This window comes from Procambarus clarkii, chromosome 15 (genome assembly GCF_040958095.1).
Source record: "Procambarus clarkii isolate CNS0578487 chromosome 15, FALCON_Pclarkii_2.0, whole genome shotgun sequence".
Classification (NCBI taxonomy): Eukaryota; Metazoa; Arthropoda; class Malacostraca; order Decapoda; family Cambaridae; genus Procambarus; species Procambarus clarkii.
Window position 1 is genome coordinate 11,701,151 of NC_091164.1, and position 19,669 is coordinate 11,720,819.

Below are 19,669 nucleotides of genomic sequence, written 5' to 3' on the forward strand. Positions count from 1 at the left end.
GGGCTGTTCTTTTGGTCATTTTCTTGTTTTCTCCTACACACCGTTGTGTGTTTTGTTTGTGCCTTTTGGCCTTCCTGTTGCAAGGTTTGGGTTCCTGTTTTCCTGGCTTGCTCTGCCTGTTGGCATTTTCAGGGTCTCGCAGTGTCCCTTCTCTGGAGTCTCGCATTGGACCAGTAGTCTCCGATCTCCTGGCGAGCTCGCTCGCGCTGGGGAGTTTTCTGTTCGGCAGACGTTCCGTCTCCTTCTTTGCCGGCTTGGGTTTCCGGCTCTGCTTGCTCGGTGGTCGCACCCGAGATTTTCCCGCAGCTCCGCCTCTTCCTAGGCTCAAATGAACCTTAACGGGGCTGGTTAGGCTCTGCCTCGAGTCTCTCACCTTCGGTTGGTGATCGGTGGCTTCGTTGTTGGTGTCCCACCTGCATGCTTCTTCTTGGCAGCAGTATGGGGTATTTTGGCTGTCCTTCCTTTTCCTTCTGTCCCTTCTTAGGTGGCTGCATTTGTTGGCATCAGCTTGGTTTTTCTGGTGGGGGTTCAGAGTTGTCATCGTGGCAAGATGACAGTATGTCATCTTGGCACATACTGTCGTCTCGTTTCGTCCGGCGCTGGCAGAGCCGCTTTGGCTTGTTTTCGGTCTTGGTGTTACATCTGCGCCGTTCGTAAGCTGTCTCGTGCATTGTTTCACCTCCAGCCTGCTCATGCACTGCCTGAGCCGTCCTGGTCTCTGGACAGCATGCTCTTTCTTTTCCTCGGTTGGTTGTGACCCCTTCGGTTTGGGTTTGTTTCTCGAAGGCTCTTTTCCTGTTGGCATTTGGCCAGAGATCGGGGTCGGGTTGCTGAGCTTCTTTCTCTCCTTCGGTCGTGGCGATTGGTTTGTTCGGTTGCAGCCGTCTCCCTCTTTTCTGAACGGAATGAGGCTGCTGCTTTCCGGAGGGGTCCTTGGTTTGTTGGTGCTTGGTTGGTCGGGCCAGGGGTGCATCGTGTTTTGTGTCCGGTTGCAGCCCTCCGCTTTTATTTGCGTGCCACGGCTTCTGTGTTCGGGACGCGCTTTGGGTTGCTACGGTTCCGTTCTTCCCTGTTCGTGGGTGAAGGTCTCCCAGGTCGTCCACAATGTTATTGCGGCTGACCTGCCTGTGTTCTATCCCCATGCCTATGACTTCGACAACCGGCCCGCGGGGACGTTAAGCCTCGGAAGCACCTCAAGGTATGGCAGTCGTAGATTCGCTGCTCTTGCTGCCATCTTGGTGGCATGTCCTAGCTGACATTCGGGCACAGGGCTTTTGGCAATTGTACAGGGGCCTGGCTGCTCGATGTCTCGTGTCGCTCCCGGGCCCATTCGGGCCTGTGTCGCCTTGGGTTGGCAGTTGCAGCCAGTTGTCTCGACTTTGAGTTGGGGAGTGTGCAGCGACCGCCTCCTGGCTATGTCCCTCTTTTTTTCTTCTGTGGGTAGTTAGCTCCGGGGAGCCGAAGGGGGCTCCCCCCTAAGAAAACCAGCATTGAATGTAATGAAACGCCATTTTCTGGGTGAGACCCAGAGGCTCCCCAGCATCCCTTCCTCCCTCTGGTCGGCGATTTTTCGCGTTTTTTGACATGCAATCTCAGAACTGATGGTGGATAGCTGGCGTGATAGGTCTGGGGTTCCCCCTTCCCCCTCCCGGGAAGGGGGGGAGCTGCGCAGACAGTGGTGGGGTGACGTGTGACGTCATGATCATTTGCTTGTTTCTTTTAGGGGAGTTCTATCCACTTGTTCGGCTTCTGGTAGCAATTTTCACCAGAATATGGGTTTGTTTTGGGACGCTTACCTTTCTGGGTGCCTGACCTGGTCGATGGCAGACAGAATGCTTCCAACCACACGGGGGTTTCTATAGGCCATTGCTCCCTTTGCCTCTCTGAGGGGGCCTGGTTCTGGCTCGTGGTCCCCGGTAGACCCATAGAACTTCATACACATGACTGATGCTAAAGTCTGACATTACCATATCAGCCTGGGATAGCTCCGGGGAACCTCCGGGACTCACCCAGAAAATAGCGTTTCATTACATTCAACGCTGGTTTTTATTATTATTATTATTATTATTATTATTATTATTATTACTAGTATTATTATTATTACCGTTTAGTTAACCTGGCTGGTAATCTCTTCAAGAAATTACTGTATTGAAATCAGAAATTTGTTTACCCTTCCCAGCTGGCTTGTCACTTTTATTCAAGAAAATTTATGTACATCACTCCTCCCTTATTACCCCATTCTTCATTCACATTCAATCATTATCCTCCTTCCTATCCCTCTTTTCCTCTTCACTTGCTTTTCCCTCGGTATGCACACACTCTTTCTCCTCCACCTCTGTGCACTCTCTCATCCCCACAAGCCCCTTCTATCCTTGTGTATAGAAGTGGTCTATGCCCTGCATTATGGTTGAGAAGCAAATTTTCTGGCCAGTTAAAAACAAGATTCAAACAAGGAGTGCCCAACTGCTTGTGACTTTATGCCACTCTAGTCTTTACTGCGTTTTCTGTTTCTCTTCAAGAATGTTGTCGAGAAGAGACAAGAGTCTTCAATTTTAGTTGATGTGGAGGGACATTGTACAAATCAGCACCTTAGGCATGTGGTGACACTTTTGTCCATGATGAAATATTAACTCAACCATCACACATGAAATGAAAGTACTGGTTACCTTGAGGTGCTTCCGGGGCTTAGTGTCCCTGCGGCCCGGTCGTCGACCACGCCTCCTCTCCTGTAATGACATTTTGATCTGCCCTGGACACTTATAAAGTTCTGATAAGCTAGTGTGTGTAATACAAGGCAAGAGGGAAGATGAATCGAAGGGAGGTGTGGGGTAACTGTATTCCATAATTTACTTACTACCAAACAAAACAATAAAATGCTCTCTAGTGCATAAGAGAATATAGTGACAGTTAATCTTACTTTATAGAGTTAAGGATAGGCAATGACCTTCCAATAATGTTATCCAGAAAAGACTTGGTCAGTCATCAAACTTCGTCGCCGTGACTGTGACCTCCATACTTTGCAAGTTTTTGTATTGGAGAAGAAGGTTAAGGTCAGACTTTTCTGATGATTGGAAAAAGCTGCTGTCTTTTACCACTGTGCAGCACCATTTCACAAGTTTTCATCAATTCAGGGGAGAGAGAGAGAGAGAGAGAGAGAGAGAGAGAGAGAGAGAGTGAGAGTGAAACAGAGAGAGAGAGAGTGAGAGTGAAACAGAGAGAGAGAGAGAGCGAGAGACCGAGAGCGAGAGAGACCAAGAGAGAGAGAGAGAGAGCGAGAGAGAGAGAGAGAGAGACCAAGAGAGAGAGAGAGAGAGAGCGAGAGAGAGAGAGAGAGGGCAAGAGAGAGAGAGAGAGAGAGAGAGAGAGAGAGAGAGAGAGAGAGAGGGCAAGAGAGAGAGAGGGCAAGAGAGAGAGAGAGAGAGAGAGGGCAAGAGAGAGAGAGAGAGAGAGAGGGCAAGAGAGAGAGAGAGAGAGAGAGAGAGGGCAAGAGAGAGAGAGAGAGGGCAAGAGAGAGAGAGAGAGAGGGCAAGAGAGAGAGAGAGGGCAAGAGAGAGAGGGCAAGAGAGAGAGAGGGCAAGAGAGAGAGAGAGAGAGAGAGGGCAAGAGAGAGAGAGAGAGAGAGTGTGTGAAACAGAGAGAGAGCAAGAGACCGAGAGCGAGAGAGACCAAGAGAGAGAGAGAGAGAGCGAGAGAGAGAGAGAGAGGGCAAGAGAGAGAGAGAGAGAGAGAGAGGGCAAGAGAGAGAGAGGGCAAGAGAGAGAGAGAGAGAGAGAGAGAGAAATATTTTTCCCCTTCTTAACTGAAAATGTAACTAATGAAGACAACTTAATGAGGCATTTATTTTAATATATTTCAAACATGATTATTTTTTGCATATACCACAGGGTTTTTGTTTTTAAATTATTGACAATTAATCCATATAGCTTACCATATAGTTTATGCTAGGAGGCAAGTCCCCTTTGAAACTAATATTAGTTTTTGTTAGGAATATTCTTGTGCATTTTTGTCCTTAAAATAATTTAGATTTGAGCACTGTAATCTGTAGATATCTTAGAAGGAAAACCCTACAACACAGATATTTTTCCTTGCATTCTAGTGTTAGTGAAATAGACTTTTCTTTGGCAGATGTAATATTCCATGATTATTGTGTATATGTGCATTGGTTTTATTATAACCCAAATGATTTTTCCTTTTTTTATGTACCGTTAAAGTAATTTTTCTTATGCATATAAGTATTGAATAACGAAAATGTTTACATATGTCACAAGAGGCCGTAAGAGAATTGGCAACTTGACAATGTTATGGTTCGGTCATCAAAACTTCACAACTGTTTGTTGTGAAAACAAGCCACAAAGCTTGTTTTAAGTATATTCTTTGTGAACTGTTTCTATAATATTTGTTAGTATGTTTCTATTATCATAAATGCAGTCAATGACAGAACCATGACTTGTAAGTTTCCTCTTCTCTTTCAGACCTGCATCTCCTTCGACACAAAAGCCCACCCTCGAAGAATGAAGATGCAGCGTCATTAGTTCTTCCTTTGGTGGAAAAAACCCTGGAGGTTCCGTGTGAAGATGGCCCATTGACAATCAGTCTAACCACAGGACAGGATCTTGACGGATGGCGAAGCATAGTAAAGCGAAAACCTCTTTTCTGTACATCTTTGCCATTAAAAAGAGCAAAACGTAAATTCAAAGCCAGGCGAACATTAGACGAAGGTAGAAAAAAGTGGCTGGCAAAAGAGAGGAGGTCACTGTTTGGCTCAGATTCTAATGAGAGACCAATAACAAGGGCATTAGAAAGACTGAAGAAAAAGACAGTTGCTTCCGTTTTGGAATCGATGGAAAAAGTTAGTGTGAACTGTGACCCTCCTTTTCCAACTGATGAGGATACTGCAAAAAGTAATAGAAATAAGGAAAATATTTTGTCTCCTAAATCTACACCAGAAGAAAATACCAAAGTACAAATGGCTATCAAATCGGTTACTAATGAAAATAAAGACTCAGATGTGTGGGAACTTTCAGAAAAAAGAATACCAGAAGATAAATTTGAGGAATCTTCAGATGATGTGAAGTTTCCGGCAATTAACCCACTGTCTCTGTTTACCTTGCCTCCAGTAAAGGAGAGAGAGAAACAAACACGAACAACCCTTACTCTGGAGGAAAAGGTGAAAGTCATTGAAGCCTTTTTGGATGGAAAGTCACAAAGGCAGATTGCTCACCTTTATGGAATTGGAAAGACTCAAGTTAGTGGCATAATTAAAAGGAGAGAGGAGATACTTACAATTTACCGAGATAGTCTTCTACGGGGAGAAAAGCTCACCATGAAAAGACAAAGGAAGAGTGAATATGCTTTACTTAATCAGCATCTCATACAATGGTATCGACACATGACAGTTGTAGCTGGTGTCAAAATCACCACTGGGATGTTGCGAGCCAAGGCACTCCAGATCGCTCCTGAACTTGGATACCATGATTTTAAAGCATCTAATGGGTGGCTTGCTACTTTTAAATCAAATAATAATTTAAAATTTTCAAAACAAAGAAAAGCTGAACCGTACAGTGATCAAGTTAGTTCACAACATGATGATAATCACAGAGATGACGACGAATCCTTCTTCGAAGATGGTGAAACTGATAACTCATCTAGTCATATGCCACTTATAAAGCATATAGCAGGGCCAAGCAACATTGCAACTGGAGCTTCAAATGAAGATGGCAGCAACTCTGATATAAGTATCAACAGAGGCTCTCAAAATGGTGACTCTTCTTCAATAAACCCAAGTGACCAAGGAAGTTCATTAATTCATCCTGGTCTTTCTTCAGCAGGAATACCAAAACCCCCTCAAATGGTAAATGCATCTCTTGGGGCAAATTTGACTGCAGCTGCTGCTTACAACTTGTCCCGTGACTTGACCCGAGATCTGTCTAGGGGTGATCCAACAGGGGTAGGTGATATTTCCTCAGCAACTATGAATTCCAGTCCGCTAAACCACCCAGTCTCTGCCCTTAATGTCAGTAGAGCAGTTATTGACAACCCACTAAGTAAACCCTCTGATTCAGCCCTAGCCACATACAAGTCGGAAGAACCATTAACTTATGGCTATGATCCACAGAATCGTATGAATGATGCCAGTAGCCGTGGAGCAGAGTACAATTATACTCCATATGGCTTTCCAGGTGGCTACTATGGCTATCATTTTCTTGGTCAATATTAAAATTGCAATTGCTTTTCATGTATGTGTGTATATATACCAGATTGCTTCACATATATCGTGCGCAGTCAAGTTGAAAATTATATGTATACCTTATTGCTTTCCTCAAAGATTGAATTATCAGTCAGATGCCATGTTGAGAAAGCATTTACTTTTACCCTTATCATCACTTGACATGTTGCATGCAACTGTAATTTGCCTGGTGCTTAATTTGAACCAACTAAGTCGCCAGACCTGTATAATAATCAGGTAATCACTCACACGGACAACAACATCTTCAGCTTCTAGTCTGAGCCATACAAAAAAAAAAAAATACTTCGTTTCAAGTGGAACCCAAACCCATAACCAAGAAACATTCAGCTGCCTGAGAACATGTGAGTAGGACAGCTTGGATGGAAGACATATGCTCTGAGATGGCTCATGGTGGGTGACCATGTGCACCTGGATGCATCATGGTGGGTGACCACGTGCACCGGGATGCATCATGGTGGACGACCACGTGCATCATGGTGGTTGACCACGTGCACCGGGATGCATCATGGTGGGTGACCACGTGCACCGGGATGCATCATGGTGGACGACCACGTGCATCATGGTGGTTGACCACGTGCACCGGGATGCATCATGGTGGTTGACCACGTGCACCGGGATACATCGTGGTGGGCTGGTGCGTGCATTCAGGTGTGTCATGATAGGATAGAAGAGTTGAACAACTTAAGAAACTGGTTAAAGGTAAATCACAGGTAAAATATTGGAATCTATTGTACTTGTGAACTTTAATGTTCTGTGTAACATTATCTTTACTGCTATAATAGATATGATTATATATATATATATATATATATATATATATATATATATATATATATATATATATATATATATATATATATATAAAATAATATGTATGTACTGTATGTATATATGCATGCATACAACTATGTACCTATGCATATGTAACTATACAAATATGTATAATAGCTACATGTGTTACAATGTATATAAGCATAACCTGTAATAAATGCTGACACCTGTATTCAGGTGTCAGCAGAAGGTTGTAATATCTATTGTGTAAATAATTAGTATCAATATATTGTTATTCTGCTTTTTCACCAGATCACCTAAGAAAGAAATATTCTATATTGGAACGATTTGTAAGATTAAGTACTGTAGTATTGTTCATATTTGTGATGACTTTATAAACGAAATATATAGTATTTAATACATACCATAGTCAATCATCATCATTTTATGCCATTTCTTATTTGTCATTTTTAGTAAAAATTTGTGTTTACAATTGATGCAGATTAATTTGCATCATACTGAAAACATCCACATGACTTAATGTTACAACCACTACACATCCATGAAACAGTTGACTCTGATTTGCCTAGAGAAATATAAATGTTTAGAAATGGTTAGGTTTATGTAAAAGATAAGAGTAAACCAAAGAAAGCAAAGTAATAAGAGAAGTGTAGAGAAAGTAATGCCAATAACAAGAAAAACCTCATATTTGTGCGTGCTGGGTATGGAAGTATGTAACTTGACTGTAAAGTAGATTTGACCCAAACATGCAACAGTTAATTGGAGAAGTCTTATATCGGGTGCTTTCCAATACACTTTCACCCCTGATCTCATAATAATAATAATTTATATTTACAAGAAGGTACAAAGGTTTGTGAGATTACATAAGATTGGTATTTTTACCTTCTTGCAAAGCCACAAACACGCATAGCGTTTCGGGCAAGAAACCACCTATACATAGAGTTAAGTGTAAAAAGTATTGACCAGTACCTTGAATCATTTACTATTAAAACAGTCAAAATACCAAAATTTAAAACTTCAATTTATGGATTAATGGATGTTAGACATCTGTATATTATCTGTGCAATATTTCCCTAATACAAGAAGCAATAATTAGAAGCAAGAGTGCTAAAGGTGAAATAATTTCTTAATATTAAAGCTAGTAGAAGGCATCTTCACTTGGGGTTATTCTGCTACACCTATGGTTGTGGGTAGTCTCCTTGGCTTGGTGCCTTCGTCTGAGACATCTTCATCCTTTAAATTATCTTTTGTAGGTGTCATAGCACAGCTATCTTGATAAATTTGGAAGTTTATATTTGTAACTCCTTTTCTGAGAGTAATTTAACTAGTCATCCTTTTTACCTTGAGAAGGTGTATTACACTACCTAAAAATATTAAACCAATTGCATTCTTTTTGGCATCCAAGGCAATTTACTACTCTCGTTAAAGTCTCCTCTCCAACTATACCTTTAAAATATGCCTTGAGACTGCTTTCTTTGCCTCCTATTACAGATATGGAGTTGTCTCAGAAGGTAGTTTTTCAAGCACTAATCTTTTTTCCCAGTTGTCCTTAATGCTCATCAGTTCTCTCTCCCAACCAGGGTTTATTTGGTATTTTATGTTGGCAGCCTGACTTTTTACTGTTGTAATGATTTTTCCCCTTCAACGCCGGGTTCCAGCTTGCGATTACTATTGTTATCCTGGGCTATCACGCACGTATCATCCTCTGTCCGTCCTTGACCCTCTTTGGAACTCGCTTTCACTGTAAGGATCATTTAACAGTTTTTAATAGACTTTTGACGCCTGTCTGAACTAGCAATCACATGTCCATTACCTGCGAACTCAATGCTCAAAGTCCCATACCTTACGCAGCCATGTCGCATGCCTCCCTGGATGTGAATACACCAGCCCATCCTCCTGTTATGGTAATACTTATAATAAGGATGAGGGCCATAGTATATATACCGATGTATAATGAAATTAGAACGTAGGAATCTGAACCATTGAGTCAGACAAACCGGAAAACTATTTTTTTTTTTACTCGTGTTGCTTTGACAAACTAAACTAACCTATCCTAACTTCCCTAGGCCTAATATAGTACATATGTGTGTGCTATACTAGGCCTAGGATTATATAAGTTTGTGTTTTAGCTTCATTTATTTTAAAAGAATTCCTTACTAGTCAGTATACTACTATCTAAAAGCTAAGAATGTACGAATTCTGAGTATTGATGATCGTCACAATAGGTACTATCTAAACAGGAGGATGAGTTGTAACAAACCAACACCCTTTTGTGCATGGCTAAAACAATTGGCACAAATATGTTGACCAGACCACACACTAGAAATTGAAAGGACGACGACGTTTCGGTCCGTCCTGGACCATTCTCAAGTCGATTGAGAATTCAATTTCTAGTGTGTGGTCTGGTCAACATACTTCAGCCACGTTATTGTGACTCATCGCCTGCAATTGGCACAAATATGTTTAACCCTCTATAATTTATTTATTAGGAAAAAAGGTAATTTACAACATAATCAGAAGTTGGAACCTGAAAAAGGGAGAAATATATACAGTATTAGTTTTAGAGCACTGCTTACTGGTCCTAACATTAAGCTATATAAATGTAACAGTATTTGGAATATTTATGAAAGCCTCTTGTAAATTTTAACGTAACTGTTCATGCAAGAAACAGCTATGATAGTAGTGTCAGAATATGCATATAACATTGTATTTATTTAGTGTTATCCATCACTTGATGGATTGTATGTTCCATATTGGAATTTTACTTGAGAACACATTGAGAACTCAAACACTCCATTGTATCCCAAGAACTACAAAGAAGGCTGTGTAAAAAAAAAATGGGAAGAATTGAGCTAAAATTGCAAGAATCATGTAAAAAAGAGTAAGAGGCCATAAGTAGAAAAAGAGGAATCCAAAATACTTTCTCCTATGCAAAATCTAGATCAAAAACTACATTTAGCATTGGGCCCTAGTGGAAGGGTGATGGAACTTTCACAGATGACAACAAAGTAATTAACAAAATACTGGAGCTACATTATGCTTGTTTTCAGTGACGTCCTGAACTCACTGAAGATTAAGAATCCAAACGAATTCTTTATGAATGCGAGACCACTGTCAAACTATGTGCAGTATTAGATGTCACCCTAACCCCAGTGACATAGTGGGGTTAGGGTGACATCAATGCTGTCTAGTGGCCATAGACAGCATTCCCTTGCACCAGGCCCGGACTCCTGGAATTTTATATTCATCAAGAATTGCACAAAAACCACTATCACAGGCCCTAAATATCTTTTAGAGATGTAGCCTAGATACTGATGTTTTTCCCAACATACTTAAAACAGCAGAGATTGTCAATTCATAAATGTGGTAGCAAAGCAGATGCAAGAACTGATAGACTAATAAAAATCTTTGAGTGCTAAAAAGTAAGATCACAAAACACACGGAGTCAACGTCTAGATAACCCCGGGCAACAAAGGTTCAGTACAAGGTGCTCCTGCCTCACAATTGCTAGACAACTGTTGATTGACAGTTGAGAGGCAGGACCAAAGAGCCAAAGCTCAACTCCCACAAATACAACTAAGTGAGTACTATGACATGTCCTTGGATACCATGGAAGATGCACAAAATGCTGATGTAATATACTGTACACAGATTTTGCGAAGATCTTTGGTAAATGTGGCCATTGTGTTATTGCACATATAATGCACACAAAAGGAATTAATGGTAAAGTAGGGGATAGATCTTCAACTTCCTAACGAATAGAACCCAGAGTGTAATAGTCAACAAAGTAAAATTGGGATCATCCACCATGAAAAGATCAGCCCCCCCCCCCCCCCCAATGGTGTACCGTGCTTTCTCCAGTACTTTTTCTCAACCTTATATCAGATATAGAGAAGGATGCAAACTTTAGTACTGTATCATCCTTTGCAGGTGACCTCAGGATTTTCACGAGAGTAGACAATATAGCAGCAAACTTCCAATCTGTTGTTAATAAAGTCTTTCAATGGGCCAAAGAAAATATGTTATTTAATGAGGATAAGTTCCAGTTACTATAGAAAAAACAAAAATATAATAACAGAAACTACATATAAAATGCAGTCAAATCACACTATTGAAAGAAATAGCAATGTAAAAGACTTACAAGTAATTGTGTTGGAAGATCTTACTTTTAAAGAACACAACAAAATAGTTGTCACAACTAGAAGGAAAATGACAGGTCGGATAACAAGAACCTTTCAAACAAGAGATGCCACACCAATGATACTTTTAAGACATTAGCGCTCTCTAGAATGGAATAGTGTTACACACTAAACAGCCCACATTCAAAGCTGGAGAAATTGCTGACCTGGAGAGTGTACAATGATCTTTTACTGCTGGAATAAATTCAAACATTTAAATTAATGGGACCTCTTAAAAATATAAAATGTGTACCCCAAGAGCATAGACAGGAGAGATACATAATAATTTACACTGGGTAAAATACTAGAAGCAAGCAAGGGAGGGGGGTGGGGAGATGCAAGAAAAGGAGAGGGGAAGACGAAAGTAGAGGGGAAAGAAAGAGCAAGGAAGGTAGAGAGAGGAGAGAAGTAGCCTGTAAAAGTGGTGAGAGAGGAGAGGAGCAAGGCAAATGATGGGGGAAGGGAGAAATTATATCTGTTAAGGAAATTTCATAATATTGTTTATCATAAGATATCTTGGCTAACAAGATCAAGAACTTTTCTTGATTACAATTATGCAGTGGAACCATATCCAGTTTAAAGTTTTTTCCTCAAATAAATGTTAACTTTTCTTCTTTACGTCATGCAAAAACCCTACTCTAACTGTATTTGTTAAAATTGGTATACAGTACTGTGTACATCTCTATACCAAATCCTGTGTTCTTCAGTGTGTTCATGTGTATATAATTGTGCAATGTATGTTAATAAATATTGGGATTGAATAATAATAATTGCTTTTTCCTGCCTGGGAGGGGGGGGGTGTTTTAATCTATATTCACCTAGTTGTACTTGCAAGGTTTGAGCTACGGCTCTTGGGTTCTAGATCTTGACCCATAATTAACTAGTGTTGTGTGTGTGTTTTTCAACTGATCTTGGGCCCAGTCACAGCCGATTTGGATAGTGCTGGAGCATAAGCCTTGTGAGATAATGAAAGATACAAGTAATTTATGAGCATACAGTAATCCAGTAGTTATTCTGGTGCCTGTTACAAAGCCAGAAACTATTTTAACATGATCCCGAAAGTGAATGTCGTTCCAAGATTGAATCCATCTTAAAAGAAAGGTGACTAAATATTATGTCAATCACATATATTCTGTAATGGACTAGTAAGCACTTTCATACTTAATAAAAAAAAAGGGTTATGCAGCATAAGAAGGGGGACTTCAAGGTAACTTCCCATGTTTTCATTTACGTCAATTTATGCCCTACCATATCTACAAATATTTTGAAGGCAAAGTCTTTAATATCCTTAACATTACTGTTTAATTTTTCAATCTTGCTTGAGATTAATTAAGGTTCTTTGGAGTGTATATACATCACTACAGTATCATAGGTTCTGCACTTGCCACAGCATTCATACTGTGAACATTTTTGTGTAACTTCCCATCCATCCACCATCTTTACTACCACCACTTGCCATAGGCCAACCCCATCCACCTGCCAGTGACACCCAATCACCACGCCAACCCAGCCAACACTCGCACCCGACCATCATACTTGTTCGACTCTCATACTCTGCATATTTGCTCTACTTGTTATACTCCTGAACTCCTAATACTCTGCACATATTTTATTCATTATTCTCCTTGAAGTTATACTCACTCTAGTTATTAAATTCCCTGAACTTTCACTATCTTAATTATACTGTACTTACTATGGTCATTATTATTATTCTAAACTCGTAAGACTCTTTGCCCTTCATATTCATTACATTTTCATAGCTCTGTACTCTCTGAACTCATACAGTAGCCACTTACTTTAAGGACCTCTGATTTACCAGCTGAACAGTTCCAGTGCCTGAATTTGAGATCAGTAACTGGAGCCTTATTTACAGCCATTGACCTGGTACCCTCCCAATTTTAAATGAACAGGTTACCAACATTTTTGGGTTTTATCATCATTATATTCCAGACACTAAACTATATTCATGTTCTAAATTTAATTATACTGTATTCTCTATAGCCAGAATGCCTCACTCCCTCCTGGGAGCTCCCCGCCAGGAAGTTGCCACAGTGTAAATGTGTCCCATCCCAAATCCTTATTCTGATCCCTTCCAAGTGCTGTAGTCATAATGGCTTGGTGCTTTTCCCTGATAATTAAAAAAAAATTCTGGCAGGCTCTCTCACCCCCCACAATCCTTAAACATTTTCATGCTTTCTACCCCATATATTCACCTCTTCTTCCATATAGTATTCCATTTTTTCCTTGCAAGATGCTGGTCATATCCCTCTGCCATATGATCTCTTGGCCAGCCATATACACACACTACGGTACTTGTAAGTGATTCTCAGACACCTTACTAACATATCCGTACCACCTAAGCAAAATGTGTTTCACCCATTTCACTCTCACATCACTCATCAACAGTTCCTTCTCACTCTTAACCCATCCCACATATTGTGCTTATACACCAGCTTCTCTTATTTAAAAAAAAAAAAAATAATAATTTCCACTGCTTATATTCTTGAGCACTCTGCCCCTTTCCATACCTAAGTTTCACTTCCATATGTCTATGTCTATATAGCCCCAGTGCTAGATTCTTCCAGAAAGCTGTGTAACAAATCTACTTAGTTTTTATGATAGAGCCACAGAGATTCTACAGAAAAGATATAGTTGGGTTGACTATCTATCTGGACCTAAAAAAGGATTTTGAGAGAGTCCTGTACAAGATGCTGTTTTGGAAACTGGAACATGCTGAAGGGGTGACTGGGCGACTGCTTACATGGATGAAAAATTTCCTGACAAAAATGAGAGCAATAATTGTAATACTGTAATAGGCAATTTATCTGACTGGAGAGTTACTAACAGAGTACCACAGGGATCAGTTTTTGCATCAGCAGTGTTCATCATCTACATAAACGATCTACAAGAAGGAATAACGAATTATATGAATATGTTTGCTGATGTTGCTAGGCTACTAGGGAAGATAGGAGACATAAATGATTGTCATGCCCTTCAAATTGACCTATATAAAATAAGTGCTTGGAACACTATGTGGCAAATGGAATTCAATGTGAATAAATGCCATGTTATAAAATGTGGAATAGGAGAAAATAGACCACACAACCTGCAAATTATGTGGAAAGGAATTAAAGAACACTAACGAAGAAAGAGATCTAGGGGTGGTTCTGGATAGTAGACTGTCACTAGAGGAGCGCATGAAGGACTTTTGTGCGAGGTGCATATGCTGAGCTTTCCAACTTCAGAATTGCTTTTAATTACCAGTACATGGATGGTGAAATACTAATGAAACTGTTCATGACTTTTATGGGACCAAAATTGGAATATGCAGCAGTTGTATGGTGCCCATATCTCTAGAAGCACATCAATAAACTGGAAAAATGGCAAAGGCATGCTACAAAATGTCTTCTGAAACATAAAAACAAGAGTTATAAAGAGAGGATAGAGATGTTAAATATGCCAAAGCTAGAAGATAGAAGGAAAAAAAAAAAGAGATGAGATGATTTATGATGATATGAGGATATGACTGCCTGCAAAATAATAACAGGATTCTACCAAATTGTCAAAGAGCAATTCTTGAAACCAGTAACCTCAAGAACAAGAGGTCACAGATTCAAGCTAAGGAAACAATGGTGCTGGAAAAAAATTGGATTTTTTTTTAAAACAGTAGTAGAGAGTTGGAACAAGTTAAGTGAGATGGTGGTGGAGGCCAAAACTGTCCAGTAGTTTCAGTGTGTTATGTGACAATGCTGGGAAGACGGGACACCATGAGCGTAGCTCTCATTCTGTAACTATACTTAGGTAATTATGCTCATACAGACTGCCTGTCAAAAATTATATATAAATCATTAAATTAAATATATTCCTGTAATATGTTACATGTATTATATAAATAAAAAAATTTATTATTACAGTATTATTGAATACTGTATATTGCTTTCATTGCTTATTTTGATATACTGTAGTGTTGTGTATTTCCTTTCAGGGCCAATGTCATGGGTGTCAGACGATGATGAAAACAGTGAAGAGGAGTCTGGAGACTATGTACGAGCTGTTACTCCTGGACCTGTTGCATCCCAGCGGCCTTTCTCTACTCCTCCAGATTTATGTGCTGATAAGCAGTTTCCAGCATCAGAACCTTTATCTAGTCATCATAGTTTTGAATCTTTTCCTCTTCCATCAACATCCTCTTGTGAACCAAGAGTAACTAAGTACCCCAGATCACAGTCCTGTGTTCCATTTCTTTCAGTTGACAGTACACCAGATAATTTACATGCCGTGAAACCTTTTACTCGGTGTATGCCAACAGCAAATCCATTGACTACTCTGCCCATAAATGATCAGAGCATTCAGGATGTTGCTGATGTTTCAGAGGAAATATCAGATAAAACAACCTGCAGTACAGCCAAAACGTTATTGCAAACATCCAAAACAAACACGTCTAGTAAAAATGTGTGGTATGAAACAGCAGCAGTGCAAGAGAGTAATGGTTATCATGATATCCTTCAGTATGTTTCCAGAAACAAATTACAATTGAGCAATATCTCTCAAGATTGCCTCACATCTTCAGCTGTAGTAAAAAATGAGATAAAAGTTTCATTGGATTCAGTCAAGACAGAATTTTCTTCTGGGCCTTTGTCTACTGATGCTAACAGTGGTCAGTCTTTAGAAGAAACCAGTGTGGATGGATCTGTGGTGTCTGATATGAATGACATAAAACACAAAACACAGAAGCTCAAGTCTCCCAAAATTGCAAGAAATGATCACACCAAGTATGTTGAAATGCAACTAAAGAAAGTCAATGTTGAGAATAAACTTTGGGCAAAGGAGTTCTTGATCAGAGAGCAGAAAAATACCTCAAGATTGGATGAAAGAGAAAATGACCCAGAGCAGGTTGAACCTCTTTGCCCTTTAGAAAAGAAGATTAAGAGGCCCAGAAATATGGTAAGTGTAGACATTAAATCAAGATACTGTACTTCTATGATGCCGCAATCCCTGCATATCTTGTTCTTTTAGATTTGTATTTAGAAATTTTGAGGTACTGCAATTTTAATCCAAATGCAGTCCAGATTTATTGTTAAGTTAATTTTTATATTAATATCCGGTATCTGCAAAGGGTAAAGTGCAACCCCCAAATCCATATTATTTCATTCCTGACCTGATACAAGTTCGGGATCGGGAGGAGTACAAATTTTTTAATGTTTTAGCTTTCATGACTATTTATCACCAAATGTTCAGGTGTTTTCTTTATAGCAAATGATAGAACACATAGTTGCGTATATTTTGAGGCAAATATTACTTAAGCAATGATTTGATTTATATATAAATAAATATGCTGTACTGTAATATATTCATGGTACTAAAAATATTTTTTACTTTTTTTTGTTATTATTATCTCTTAATTATTCTCTAACATAAACATCATTATCTCTTAATTATTCCCTTATATAAACATATTATTATTTCTTAATTATTCTCTAACATAAACAGTTATACCAATTATAGCCAATCTGGCTTAGCACTTCCTCTTGGTAATTACTTAATAACATCTGTGTAGCCGAGGCTATTGCTTGTTACCCAAATGCAGCAAAATGCAGCTATTGTACTGAATATGTAGTATTGCTTGCTCTTCATAGGGATTTTCACACATTTATAATAGCAGTACAGTAATAGTCATGCATACAAAAAGTAACCTAACATGCACTGGGCATAACATTTCAATTTTGACGGGCATACATTCCTGACATGGCTCAAGGCCCTAGTACTGTTTGAGGGATCTGCATTTGACTTTACTTGTTGACCTTGAAAGTGGCGTCTTTGTCATGTACATGTGAATTTGTATTTGTATTTGGCCACTTTTGTTTTTATCTTCTTAAAGAAATGTTCTCTGAGCAGCCTACATTGTGAATAGAAACCTCCCACCTCCTTACTCTCTGTGTTACATCACTCCTATAGACATGCATCAACATGGCCTCGACTTTTTGAAGTGTACCATCATCCACATCCTCATCTTCCACCTGAACGTAATTTCATCCTCTGTAAGAGACAATACCCAGGGTCATCCAAATCTCCCTATGACCTCTTAACTATATTTTCTCTGCACACCTCAGTGGCAGATCTGAACAGTGTTATTGTCTGGCCTCTCAGGATAGTTTTGCTTTTCCCCATCATAGTATTCCATGCTGTCTCCAATGTTATTGTCTTAGCATTTTATTCCAAGACTTATTTCAGTTACAAATAGCATCCCTAATTGTGTATTTTCAAATTTTTTCAACGTTTTGTGCTTTATTGTCTTAATTCCCTTTCATATCCACTCTTTCTGCGGCATGTAATCCTTTGAGATTGCATATGATATTGAGATTGTTCATTGCATATGATACATTCCTCTTTTCTATTCAACTATGTCCATTATTTTCAGATAAAACGTCCAATGAATCAGTACATGCTCTTTCAAAGGGAAGTAAGGGAACAGGTTCGTGCCGAATACCCTGACGAAAGTGTCACTCAAATAACTTGTAGACTAGGTTACTTATGGAGAAATTTACCATTGTCAGAGGTAAGAAATTTATCTAAGCTTTTTAGAGCAGATTGTATTTTCTTATTTTGGAATTTAAATTCAATGCAAGGTTTTGTTTGTGTAAAACAATTCTTTTGGCTTAATGTATGTCATTCTGTGGAAGTCATAATTTGTATGAATGTTTTTTTCAAAAATCAGTAGAGTAGAAAATTATTTCTGGAAGGAACCCTTCAGTAGCTTCTTGAGCCTATTTCTAGTACCACCAAGTCCTTAGCCCATCAAACCAGTTATTTTAAGACCCACCCATTACTTACCAGGAGCCAAGACCAGAATCTGGCTCACTATTGGGACAAGGAAAGCTGGGGATCAGAGATCAATCACCACATAAATAAACTGGAAAAGGTGCAACGGCTTACTACAAAATGGATTCCAGAACTGAAAAACAAGCGTTATGAAGAGAGACGAGAGGCGTTAAACATGCCAAAAGTAGAAGATAGAAGAAAGAGAGATGATATGATCACCACTTACAAAATACTAACAGGAATAGACCAACTTGACAAAGAGGAATTCCTGAAATCAGCAACTTCAGGAACAAGAGGACACATATTCAAGCTAAGAAAACAGAGGTGCCAAAAAAGTATTAGAAAATGTTCTTTAGCAAACAAAGTAGAGTTGAAAAGAGCTGTGCACCAGGCCCACCTCGCCTTCCATACTTTACCCATGTGTCAGTCTAGTCCACCTTTTCGATTTTTCTGGAACGCTGTCCTCTTATCAAAGTGATGTGGTTAATCTCTAGGAACCATTGAGGCCATCCCTATCAGAAATCAAACATATAATGCAATGAAATGACTTTCTGGTGGGGCTCCAATGACTCCCTGTTTACACCATGTTCCCTTCTTTTCTGTGGGGAGTACTGCTGCACAATGACAGCCCCTTTCAAAGCTGGAGAAATTGCTGACCTGGAGAGTGTGCAGAGATCCTTTACTGCTAGAATCCACATGTAAACATGTGGATTCATGTAAAACATGTAAACTATTGGGACCGACTAAAGAGCCTAAATCTGTACTCCCTTGAGTGCAGGTGGGAGAAATACATAATAATTTACACGTGGAAAATATTAGAGGGGCTGGTCCCAAACCTGCACACAGAAATAACATCACATGAGACCAGAAGACATGGCAGGATGTGCAGAATACCCTCGTTGAAAAGCAGAGGTGCAACAGGTACTCTGAGAGAGAACTATCAACATCAGAGGCCCGAGACTGTTCAACACGCTTCCGCTACACATAAGGGGCATAACTGGCAATCCCCTCACAGTGTTCAAGAGAGAACTGGATAAGCACCTCCAAAGGATATCTGATCAACCAGGCTGTGACTCTTACGTCAGGCTGCGAGCAGCCGTGTCCAACAGCCTGGTTGATCAGTCCAGCAACCAGGAAGCCTGGTCGACGACCGGGCTGCGGGGACGCTAAGCCCTGGAAGCACTTCAAGGTAACCTCAAGGTAGGGGTTGTGGGTGTTTTGCATAGATAGGTCCAGAATGAGGGAGCAGGGTGGCTGAATCCCTGGGTGACCTGGGCTGCAGTGTGGTGATGGTCTGTCGAATCAGTTGTGGTTGTTACCTTGCAGCAACAGTTGTTTGCCTTATTTATCTAGGAGGGCCTATTTCCCTTTTACGTAACCCCCCTGTTTTCTTGTGCCTATGGTTTCTGGTGGGTTTTCCCCCGTACTGTATTTTGAGGTTAATTTCTGATACCCTGCTGCCTTATAGTGAGAGCAGACTCAGTCTTGGCTTCTGGTAGGCAACAGTTGGGTTTTAGAGGCCTGGTATGTTGGGTTAAGGCTTGGTAATGCCAGAGTTAAGCCCAAAGAGCAACGTAAGGCCCATCAGAATTGGGCATTTCATTGCATTCATTGCTTATTATTTTTGTGGTTT

The 19,669-nt window shown here is 39.9% G+C and overlaps 1 protein-coding gene across 1 annotated transcript in view; it reads left to right on the forward strand.

The window, feature by feature from the left end:
• Positions 1-7,047, forward strand: part of LOC138364908 (uncharacterized) — a 35,357-nt gene extending 28,310 nt beyond the window's left edge. The window contains exon 4 of the mRNA XM_069324988.1: positions 4,473-7,047. Within this exon, the coding sequence (XP_069181089.1) occupies positions 4,473-6,217 (1,745 nt within the window). The 3' untranslated portion in view covers positions 6,218-7,047. The remainder of the gene's footprint in view (positions 1-4,472) is intronic.
• Positions 7,048-19,669: the final 12,622 nt, after the last annotated feature.